The sequence below is a fragment of the Patagioenas fasciata genome, chromosome 12 (assembly GCF_037038585.1).
Source record: "Patagioenas fasciata isolate bPatFas1 chromosome 12, bPatFas1.hap1, whole genome shotgun sequence".
NCBI lineage: Eukaryota > Metazoa > Chordata > Aves > Columbiformes > Columbidae > Patagioenas > Patagioenas fasciata.
The window spans coordinates 15,388,621-15,400,932 of record NC_092531.1 but is presented as its reverse complement, the minus strand read 5'-3'; the positions used below and the strand labels follow the sequence as shown (position 1 = coordinate 15,400,932).

The following is a 12,312-nucleotide window of genomic DNA, read 5'->3' as shown; positions in this document are numbered from 1 at the left end:
GAAGGTGAGATTTAAGCAGGGTAAGACACTCTTACCTCTATTACTACCACAAATGTCCAGTGTTTCACGTTTTAGCTATTTCTGTAAAAATCTGAATTTTGTAGGTTCATTTCACCCATCTAACCTGCATTTGACACATATTTTTAAGTATTCTGGACAGGGCTTCTATAGCCTCACAGTCTCTGGCCTTTGCATGAATAGGCACTGCATGAGAGGCAGAAAACCTATTGAAAATGATGAACCGCAGAGACTTTTTTGTTGAATGACCACCCTCTGAGATCAAAGAACGAGTGTTTTACCTCTCTTCTTTCTGGTTGATGCCCACAAAGATCTTCCTGATATGAAATACTCTCAGTAATAACACACACATCATCTCTATCTGGCGTTTACTGTTGTTGCTAATGGGGCCTAAATCCTTCTTGCACAACACACACCAAAGCTATCAAAGTGGTTAAAACTTACTATTACAAAGTAGCTGTGGATGGGAAACTTTCTCACATACTCTCCCTTTTCCAACTTTCTGCAATGAAGTCCCTACAATTCTTTAAACATGTCTACATTTAGCAGTAGATCTCTTTCTATTTTACTCCACAACCCAGAAACTCAACGTGCATTTTTATTATGTGATTCTACTTGTCTTTTAGGTCACCACTCGTATTTCATGAGTTCTTGCCATTGCAAAGACACAGACATATCTGTGACACCTGGGCCTCTTCCCTGGCAAATGGCCTTCACGCTTTTGTCAATGAGATTCAGGGCTCTTCAACTCTCATTTTCACTCCCCAACTTTCACATATTCTGCTGGGTTAACACAGGCATGTTTAATAAATAAAATGCTGCAGTTTCTCTGCACCAAGTCAAGTCTTTTTGAGCTGTAAAGAAATGACAGGAGGATGTGCTTGTTACAGACCACACATTCAAGACAATCAAATGGTATAAAAAAAGGGTTAAGACTGAAGGTCTAAAGTGTTTTCATGAGTACACCAATACAAGTGAACTCTTGACTGTAGAAATTTTCTGTAATATGCAGAATTTCTGCTTCTTCTTTTGTAAGTGACAAAATAAAAACTGACTATTGCAAATTGCACTTTCTTTCCTTGCACTACCCTTCCAGGCCATGAAAAGGCAGTTTTGACAGCTGAATGCACTGTAACTTCCATCATCCCTCTTCAACACACCATGTTAAACATTAAACAGTGTTTATTGAAGCTATAGTGCTGATGACTACTATAGAATAGATGTTTACATCACTTCATAAACACTTACATGGGGTTCTTTGCCGGCACCAAAAAAGACAAATGCCACTTCTTCCAGAGCGCTTCACCTGTAAATCCTTCTTCTGTCAGGTTATCACCACTGGTTTGCAAGCATTAGATCATTTCTCACTTTTTAAACTGTTTGCATGATAAAAAGATGTTCTTTCAATATCTCAACTTCAGCCATTCCAGACAATTCCTCGCCTGCTGAAGTTTGCATTCCCTTTATCATTGCCATTCCCTTTGTCTTCTCAAATGCATTGTCACCTTCACCCTCACTGACCTGGCTGTGGCACCTCCCACCATCGTTCTATCCCCTCTCCTTCCACTGCACTTTCTTACTTTGACAAAATCTGTAATTTCTACTTGGCAGAATCAGCCAGTAACTGTCTGCTCACAAGTGTGAAATCCTTAGTGCATCACATGCAGCAGTGTGTTCATTTTGCAAAACATCTAAATTCAGCTATTCGCTGTCTCAAGTCCAGTTATCTGTACACTGAGCTCCTTTCCCATCCCCAGCTGCTTCTGGCTGCCATCTCACCTTGCTTATTTTCCCATTTTTCCCTCCAAATCCCTCCTCTGTCATGTCTCAATCTTCCTTTTGCACTGCTTTCTATTCCATGCTTCCATGCATATCACCTTCCCCCAGCTCTTCTTGGATTTGGCCTCTCTTAATGACTATATGTTTGTAATGGGTGGTTGTGCTACAACAGTCTCCTCTGGAATGTCAGGTAGGATGCTACGCACCATCTGCTCATTTATTTCCTTTGGTCACAACACATTTCCTCATATTATATTTTTTTTAACAGATAACTATGAGTCCCCCAGATTCCCTGCCATGTCCAGATGATCAGTCAGAGCGAAGCGCTCACCTGCGCGCAGTGGTGTGAAGACTCCGTCCTGCCAAACCCTGGGTTTATACTCGGATCTACACTTAGTGAGTCCTCCGCTATTCCATTATTTCTCTCCACGTCAATGAGGCAGACAAGCTGTGTCAACAAACATTCATTTCATTGGGAAGACAAGATATCTGCTCCTGTGGCAAACTCTTTTTCAGCATTTTATAAGGACTACAAATAAGTGTCGGTGTATCACTTGAAGGGGCTAGGAAGGATTTTCATGAGAACAGGATTTCTCAGAGCAACTTTTTCTGAAAATACTTCACTTCGAAAGTATGCTATCACACTTCCAATAGCACAAACACTGAGTAAAACAAAGAAGAATCCTCTCTAAAACTATCACATTTTACGCAGAGTGATTTAAGGTCATCATGGCCTACTCTTGGCACTGAGAAGTTACTAGAAATGCAAGTGATTGTGAGGTTGTGGTAAAAAGACACTCCGAAGAAATTTTTTACCTGAGTTTACCTGTACAATGGCAAACTCGTCTCTCGGTTTTGCTCTAAAAGAGGTCTCTTATTCATACACAAATATTTTACTGACATGGAAATAACTTTTAAAACCATAAGTGACAGAAGAATTCAACATACTGTCATATAGGTATTGCCATTGGGCAACGGAGTAAACCGGCGTTTTAAACTGTCATGTCGCATCACTTCTGCATAATCTTGTGCAGATCTGATCATCACATCTCTAAAGTCAGTAAAGCTGCCTCCAAGCTGTATTTTAAATACAACCCACCCAGCCGCACATCACCTCACTCATCTTTAGCAAAGATATTAATTGGTGGCTGAGCTCGGAACCAGCCCCACTGCAATCTGCTGCCCTTTTTCAGCTCCAATACGGGCCCACTTCATCCACATGATGAATACACCCAGCGCCATGGAAATGAAAAAAGAAATAAGGACTCCTCACCTTGTGGAGGCTTATCTAGGATCACACAAAATCAGGGTGAATTCTGAGGAAAAAATCCTGCATGTAACACTTTCCTTTAGCAAAACACTGCCTACGTAACCATCAGGTCAGTGAGAAGGCGCAGGAAGGGAGGAGATAGGAATGATATGGATTTCATTTCGGAAAGCTGTTCAGTAGAGCAGTCAAAATATAGTTGAAATATACCCAGCTGCTATTTTTTTGAAATAAAGTATTTTAGTGTCTTTGTGATAGACGTTGGAATTTACAGCTAAGCAGGGAAAGATGCATCTCTACATGGTTTGTTCCTGCAACCTTTGCTCCCGTGCTCGGCCATGCTCACTGATGCTGTTCAAATGGATTTCCTGGCTCTGCCCCAGCTCGCGGGTATCAGTACATGAGAAGTCTTGTATCTAATGCTAGGTGATGAATGAATGCTATTTTCTAACAAATTTTACCTGCTGGGGGCCTGAGGGAAATGTCAAGTCTTATTTCTGAATGAAACCTTTCATTTCTCTTTTTCATTTCAACCTTTCATCACTGGTCATTAAATTGTGTTGTAATGGGAAGAATAGTATCTTTCGAAAAAATCCTGAATGGGGCAGTAGGGCTTTTCCCAGCCGTAGCAGATCTCTGTGGAGACAGTTATTCATAACACAGAAAAAGTCAGAGCTACTCCAGGTTCAGGTGCCTGCAATAGCTCCCAGGGGATTTTCTGATGCCTTAATGCTGAGCTCTGCCCTCTCCAGGCATTCCCTGGAACACCTCACTGTGCCAAACACAGAGACAGGTGGTTTGGAAGCTTTCCCAAGGACACTGTACTGCTTGATCTGTTTGTCAGCAAGTGAAAATCCCGGGAATACTTTGCAGTGCATGGCCACATCTGAGATTTTCACCTACTTTTTGGGAGAGGGAATTCTGCTCTTTTCTCCAAGTGACAGCTCCTTGGTGACCAGGCCATAAAATTATACCAAGGGTACTTTTAAATTGATCTAAAGTCTGTTCATGTGTATAGTGCACATTTAAAGTCAAATTATTGTAAGATGCTCCCGCAATGAAATTTAGCATCAGCAATTCAGTTCATTAAAAAGCATATTTTAGTAGGTTCTTTCTTTTATAGCTATTACCCTGTCTAAAGTGAGAAAAACCTCAGTGAAATTAATAAAACTAGCAACTCGTCACACATACGCTGCCTTTCGATGAAGTTTCCTCTGCTCTCACTGGTTCAACAGCCAAGGGAACATGTGTGTGAGCCAGATTCCCCCTTGCATAACCACATCAAACCTGCATGGGAGCGCATCCAGCCTATTCAGTACTAGTAACCATGGTTTCATTTACTGAAAACTATCCTTAAACTGTAAAGTTTTAGCCAACCATCTAGCCATTCCCCAGAAAATAGAAGAGCTACATTATAAAGTTCATTTCCAGATGTGGCAGATGTGCTCCAGGTTCAGTGGGGCTCAGCTTTGGGAGGACTGGTCACTCTGTACTCTCAGTTTCAAAACCTCATCAACACCATGGCCTTGCTTTGGTAGAGAACTTCCACATATATTCCTGCTTGCTCCCAAAAATCCACACCCACCTCTCTTCTCTAAAATCTAAGTGTCTTTTTATACTCCCTTTGGAAGATTTAGTCCCTGACGTACTGCCCTCATGACAGGTTTTACACAACAAGGTTTGCCCACGGCTTCCCTTCTTGGTTTTCAGCAAGAATTCAGTGTTGTATTCAGGGTAGCAGCAGACTGATCTTCCAGGGATATCCAGCATACAGAGGCGCCTAATGATTTGGTTACACAGAACACAGAAAGATGATATCAAGAGAAAGAGGACGAGTACAAAATGGTGCTGTCACCTCAGGCCAGTTTAGAAGACAAACTCTTAGTATGCAGCAGCCTCAGCAGCTACTACTCTGGGTATAAATGGGAAGCACGGTTTCAACACATCATCTGAATTTCATATGAATATTCAACTCCAGCACACAACTCATTATGGACTCACCTCTTAAACCAAAGCACCAAACATGGGAAGAACCAAATGCTTCAACAGAGGAGATGACTGTGGTACTATAGCAATAATTACATATAATTGTGCAGACTTATTCTGATAACATTTTACATTTGAAAAAAAAAAAAAAGATCTTTATTAGATAACTGGAGGCCTGTTACACTACACACCTAAACTATTTTCTTATCACACCTCTATCTTCTGGTACTTGCCTATGTGCTGGGTTAAAACATCATCTCTGTCTAGAACTATGGAGCATATATGGAGCATATTCAGATCACTGACCCGTGTATCATGTTCTCTGCAGGACACCTGGCATTAAGCTTTTGCCTCTTTTTCTTGATTCTGGGGAAGCTGATGGTGGGTTTAGTTCACTGAAAGAAGTACCTGCTGTTGTGCAGCCTGCAGGATACTCAATAACTCTCGGTCCCTAAATGAGATCCTCATCAACCTGATTTCCCCCCTCATCTCTTAAGTTCTCATTCAGATAACGACTTAAGCATTTATCTAAAATAACATCAGTTGTTCGTTATTGACTTGAAAAGGACTATTCATATGCATGAAGTACGGTGCTAGACCAAGCCTTGAGAGCAGCAGCACACCCTGGAAGTCAGAACCCAGGGACTGGAGCAGAGTCGGGTCAGCTCAACCGACTCTTCAAAATCATTCAGAAGAGACGTTCACCAAGGAGGGCTGGGACTGCGGGGGAAATAACCTGTCACTAGCTTGGCTTTAGACGTGACCAGCTGATTTGAGGAAGGAAGTCCCTTCGCACACTCTGACAGGGAGCACGAAGGTGGAGGTGGGAAGTAAAAGGACACAGGGTGCTGAATTTCTATTTTTCACTCACTTTAGTACAAGACTTAGAACAACTGGCAACTGATCTATTCATCATCGATGAATCACACAAAAGTGTAGAAAGAAATTTATTCTCAAAGTAAATCTTGGATCTACTTTACTTTTTCTTCAGAATTAACTGTTGCCTTTTGCTCAGCTCAGTTAATACAACTGTTGTATCTTTCTATAAGCTTGCAGCACCTCCAGAACTCACAGCATCTTAGAGGATGCTTCATATCTCTAACAGATCAAGAAGAAACCGCCACAAATAACTGAGCAGATATTAACAGTTTCAGCAAGAGACAAAATATTCCCACTGAATGAAAAATGATGGATTAGCCCAGTTTAATGCAGCCAAATTATCTGTGTAAAAATATATACAGGACATGCTGCTGTGCTACTAACTGCACTGAACAGCAGCTTGTGTTTACATTTTGATTCCCTGGTTACAGGCTGTCCTGCGTGGGCTGGGCCCATGAAGATCTGCTGCTTAACACATGAAACCTGGGTACGGCAGCCCAAGTGCGTGGGCTCACATCCAGCCGAGGCAAAAATTAAACACAAGCTGTTTACCTGATTACACCGGTTCAGCAGTGGTTGAAGGGAGCTGGAGATTTTTTATGTTTAAGGAAGAGCAAGTTGTTAGAACTGAAAGAGACAGAAATCAATTCCAGCCTGTAATTGCTACGGAAAGATCCTTGTATGAGCCTCACTGGGGCTTGTTTTTATACATTTGCATCTCTTTGCATGATGTAGTTGTCACTGAGTCTGCAAATCACATCAAAATTAAGGTGCAATTTGAGCTTGGCTTAAATGAAAAGTGTATGAAACTTTAACATCCACATGCTATGGATATGAAATTCTGTTTCAGCTAAAGCATTAATTAAACCTGGATCCAAACTGAAGTTTCTCAGGTTTAAAGAGATCTCTAGAAACTGCACCTAACTCAACAGTTGGAGTAGCAAATGAAATACATGAGCTTTGGGAGAAGCAGAAACATTGTGCTCGGTTTTGTCACCTCATTTGGCACTTAAATACAACAGTCACTGTGATAAAACCCACGGCATTGTCAAATTCCCATACAAGAAAGACAGACAGATATCCTTTAGGGGCTGAATCTAAGTAGTGGCCACTAACAGGTGAGAACAGCTGAGGTTTTGCACTTTGGCAGCTCTTTGGTGGATTTTGGTGGTTTCCCAGTCAATCCTGTCCTAAAAACCTGAGGACAAAAAAAAATAATGATTCCAGTAGATCAGTCCCTGACATTAGACCAAACTTTGGTTGAGCCTTCATTCACAAACCAGGAATCTTCCCTTTGAACTTGATTTCTTCTTTGGAAATAGTTCAAAGTATTTTGAGAACATGGAAGCCAAAATCAAGCCTGAAGAATACCACAGACTCACTTTAAAATACTCTGTTTTTCTCCTGAGATTTCTACTGTTGCTTTCCATAGCTTGTCCCCTTTCAGATTTAGCAAAGTACCTGCAGCCCTCATTCATCACTGGTCTCAGAACTGAAGCACTCCAGCTGCTCTAGGGCTATACCCTATAAGCCTGATCTTGCTGTGATGTTACACTTGCTGGTTGTTCTGACCTTGGCTATTTTTGACAAAGAGATAAAGATGAAATATGCTCTTGTTCTTAATGACAGTTTGTACAAAACATCCTTTCCAAAGGAAACCACATTATCCATATGTGTACATTACCCATCAGCCTATGCCAGACAGCAATATTATCATCTCTCTCCCCAGGTGACATCACATGAAGAAAGATGGTTTGGCATCATTACACCAACATCTCTTTAATTACGCTTTGGGCAAGTACTAAATTTTCTCCTGAAACTAATAGCAAAGCAAACATTTTCAAAACCACTTTATTTTTTTCATTACAACCTCTGTGTTTGTTTCCTTTGCAATTTCTCAAACTGGCACACACACAATTTTGGAGGGTTCTTGCTTTTAATTCTGGGCTCTTGCCCTGAACTTTCTTTTTCCTGCCTGTTGTCCACTGTTTTGTGAATCCCCTTCTAATCACAAAGATTTTTGTTAACTTCCCCACAATGAAAAATGCTCATGAGAGTAAAAATGGTCTTAAAAAACATTGCCTGATGAGCTTTAGCATTTTTAAAGAAAGATCACCTTGTAGGCCTGATGAATTCAATGAGAGGTTTGTTATGATTTCACTGAGGTCTTTTTAGCTTTTTCTTCAAAATTGATTCAGCAACATCCTTAAACACTTGCTTAACTTAAAGCAGATGAAAAGTCCTACTCGTGTGTCAAGTGAAGGATCTGCTTAAGTGCTTTGCTGGAGTGGGGCCGAACGGCTTGTAAATACAGATGGTTGTTCTCGAGACCCAGAAGAGGCCAGGGAACCACCAACAGTCAATTATATTCCTACCAGAACCTCCAGCCAGTATATCATACTGTTTGAAGTTAATTGCTTTGAAATAATTGGACAGGTGAGCAGGTAGGTTCATACAGAGCATTTGCGATTTTCCTTTGTATTTAAAAAGACAACACTGCAGATTGCACGGACAAAATGGGCATGATTTTAGTAGAACAAGTTAAAAGGGAAGGGAAAAGCTATGGGTTTTTTTAAAAGACTTTTCCTTTTCATTTTTAGCATCATTAAAACCTTGAAAACATTTTATTCAAGAGCTTCTTTAGTTAATACCTCATTACTTCTCTTTTTATTGTTATGGTAATCAAGTCCTAATATATTGCAGCTTTATAGCACAAAATCAAGGCTGAGCCTGCGGGCAACGACAGATGTCCAACAGCATGCAGTAAAAGACAGGTATAGAGGCATGCAGAGCTGAATATGGCACAGGGTTTTTTTATAATTGTTTAGCAATTCATCTGAAGTGATTTTAACCTTGACAACAGATGAACTCTAACATGTACCATGATTAGTCAGGGGGAGGCCGCACTGAACAGCAAGTTTTGTGATTGTAGCTGTAACTATTCAAAAGATTAAACTGAGAATATTCTAGCCAAGGGAGAATGGTAACACTGGGAAACTGCAAACACCAAAACCTTGCCCCCCATAGGAAATCTGTGCTCAGTGTTGGAATTCCCACCCCCTCCTGGCACAGGCAGTCTTTGTGGTGCACCAAAAAAGAGAAACACTTGGATCTGATTTCTGGTTTCAAAGTGACACTTGGAACTTGTGCTGGAGCTCTGCTTAGGGTTGGATTTCACCCATCAAACGAAATGAAATTTAGACATAACTTTTAGAAAACTATAATGGTCTCATCTGCAGAGTGTTGAAATACCATCTCAAAAGGAGCAAGTGCCCTCAGAGCTTTTCCATGTAAATGGTAACAGATAACCCCCGGTCTCAGGTAGGTTCCATTTCTCAACACGGTTTTCAGGAAACAGCTCCTGTGAGATTTTCTAAATTTAAAATGGGTGTTTTGCCTAGCAATCCATTTCCCAGTAAAATAATTTCAAACGGCCAACACTAAAAGCAATATGCCTGTGATTTAACAAAATCACCGAGGACCATATAGAAAGTCCTGTGGCCCCACGGGAGCCGCACATCCCACCAACAGCTTCAGTTCGTGCAGAGCACAGCCCAAGGGGCAGCTGTTCGCAAACGCCCAACAATTCACAGCTGTCATTGCAAACATGTAACCTGCACAGCAGCTGCCCAACGTGAATGAAGAACAGGGAGAAAGTAAGAACAGGTAATATATTATTGCAGTAGAAGTGAAAAACGTTTTCCAGATTACTCCCAGCTAACAGTACATGACTCAATACGTAGATCGCCAATGTGTCTGAAAATCCCAGTTAACCTCAGCCAGGCAAAGGCTCCCAGCTTCTCTCCTGGAAACAGAATAACAACTCTAGTGGATTCAGCTGATATCTGTTCTGTACCTTTTCATTTAAAGAAATTATTCCAACAATAAAGAGACCAGTCATCCAAATTCCAGTGTGAAGCATAAAGGTGAGCAGCACTCGCAGCTGCAGGAAAAGCCTATTTCTCGGGGGCTGTTCACACTTACAAGCATTACACTGGACAATGCTTGTCAGAGCATACCTTAGGACAGGAACTCATGTTGTCCAGCTGATAACAAATGGAATGAAAGACAATGGGCACTATAGTCCAGCAAACACACTAATTATATTAATAAAATGAAAGCTTAAATTTTAAGGCTAATCCTGGGCTATCATTTATAAATGTTAACAGGGCATATTTAATTTAGGAATTGGCTAACTCTTCTCTTTCCACCGCTGAAACCTCATAAATGAAATATACTGGATTGCTGCCCAGTGCGGAAATAAAAGTTATGAATAATGTTTCTATCTCAATCATTGTCAGTGTTTTAATATTCCTAATTACTTTTAAAAGCTAAATATTCAATATAGGAAAAACCCTCTTTTCCTTTTATCTTCACTTGCAAGAGGAGTGCAGTTTAATAAGAGTCACTGGCTACTTTTAGCCCATGAGACCATTCTGTGCCCTGACATCTTATCCTACCATGGAGTGCTTGTTACTCTGTGATCATGTGTGTATAAATGTATACAGCTCTATGTGTGTGTCCATGTTGTCACAGTATTTTAAAAATATCATTATTATTTTTAACTTCTCTAAGTGCACATGCACTGTATAAATACTCACTGGCTGTTCAGATAAAATATCTGTTACTAAAAATAACCAGAGGATAAAAGGATCTCCTGAGATTCTCTACAATTTTTACACCTGAAAATACTATTTCTGTTTAAAAAAATATTGTTATAGAGAGATATTCAGCGTGTTAGGCTGCCCAGTTTTTCCATTGCCTATATGTCAGGTAAGGCTGCACCAGGCCCCAAAGCTTGGCCTTTCCTTCTGTCCTTCCTCCCTGCTCAGTCCGTTGCCTTTACTGCTGTATCTGAGGAGACATCAGCAAAGCTGTCGACAAAACACCAGTAACTTGGCCAGAGACCAGTCTGCCCATCGACCTCAGGCTCTGGGGGTGTTTGTTCCCAGTCACATTTAACTCTGTTCCAGTGTCTCCCTTTATAGATTCCTTTTCTGTTATCTTTTTGCCTGGTAATGATGCCTCTTTTTTAAGATCCCAATCAATCTGGGAGAAAGGAAGTAAAGGCAAAATGAAATGTTCATTCAGTAAATGACTCACAGCATCTTTCTCGATGCAGCTTTATTTACTTGCCTGACGCACAAATAGACTCCAGTTAACAAGTTTATATCCATTCTGCCAATAATGTATCGGCCCTGTGTTGCAGAACATCTCTGATGTTTGTCCTGGGAAGAATGCTGGCTGTTTCATTCCAGCATGAACCAATAACATGGACTCAAACTTATCATTACCAATTAAGAGTGTCTGACATAGAGAGCTTCCCCAGTTGAAAGAATTGAAAGCCTCAAGAGAGAATTAGTTTCCTAGGAAAAGATGCAAACTCCCACCTCTGCCATTTAATTTAAGGAGTGGATTTCATGTCAGATGGTAGAATCTGAGCTGTGCGAAGAGTCAATGGCAAAACTCCCACTGGCTTCAACAGGACAAGGACTCTGTCTAAAACCAGTGCTTTCCAAACGACTCCAAGTGCTCACAAAGTATTTAATGAACAATACGTTGTATTAAAGATTAAAGAGAGAAAGAAATCATAGTAGAGCTGTATTATCTATACCAGTATCCTAATACCAGGACTGAAAGCATTAAGAGCATCCTCCATTGCATTTAACATTTCTTTGTAAAAACAAGCAAAAAAAAGGTGAAAGTCATTATCACAGGATGGGTTATTATCACGTATTGTTGCAAAATAACCAACAGACAACCTTTATTTTTCCACTTAAAGCATCCAAGTTCTAAGGTCACTGCTTTATGTCAGGTCTTTTTTTTTTGCTAAGAGCGGCATGTATCTTCATCACATTTTTGTAATCTTTACTCACCACTCGAGCAATCGGTGCCTCCCCATCCTGGTTCGCAGTGACAAGTGTCAGGAGAAACACACCTCCCATGCACACACTCCTCTGTGCACAGTGCTGTTAGGAACAAACAATACAGGGCATTGTAAACACATTAGGTGGTTGGTAAACATACACTGAACTATGCCTTCAGGAGCAATATTTTGTTCAAAAAATATTAAACAAAGCAAACACCCATACAAAAATTACTTGCAATATTTAATTACTACTAAGAGACCAAAATAAAATATAGGTCTCTTGACAGCAATAAACTCGTTTGTCACTTCAGCTCTTTGTAATGAAAAACCGTAACACCAGAAATCACTTTGCTTAGCAGTTTTGCTTCATAACAACATTTTTAGCAAACTGACACTTATTATTATTGTATTACAGAGTACCAGCTTCTTCCATTGTACTCCAGTTGCTACTCTTCATAAGATGGAAGGGAGCTCAGTTTTGAAAGTATATTAAGATCCAAAACAGAAGTGTAAA

General features: G+C 40.4%; 1 protein-coding gene across 11 annotated transcripts in view; it reads right to left on the bottom strand.

Annotated features, from left to right (window-relative positions):
• The window catches only part of MEGF11 (multiple EGF like domains 11), a 278,484-nt gene that overhangs the window by 158,836 nt on the left and 107,336 nt on the right, over positions 1 to 12,312 (bottom strand). For all 11 annotated transcript variants that reach the window (XR_011741045.1, XM_071813949.1, XM_071813953.1 and 8 more), the window contains one exon: positions 11,806 to 11,898. Coding sequence is in view for 10 of the 11 variants with exons in the window: in XM_071813949.1 (XP_071670050.1) it covers positions 11,806 to 11,898 (93 nt within the window). In the remaining variant the exon portion in view is untranslated. The remainder of the gene's footprint in view (positions 1 to 11,805; positions 11,899 to 12,312) is intronic.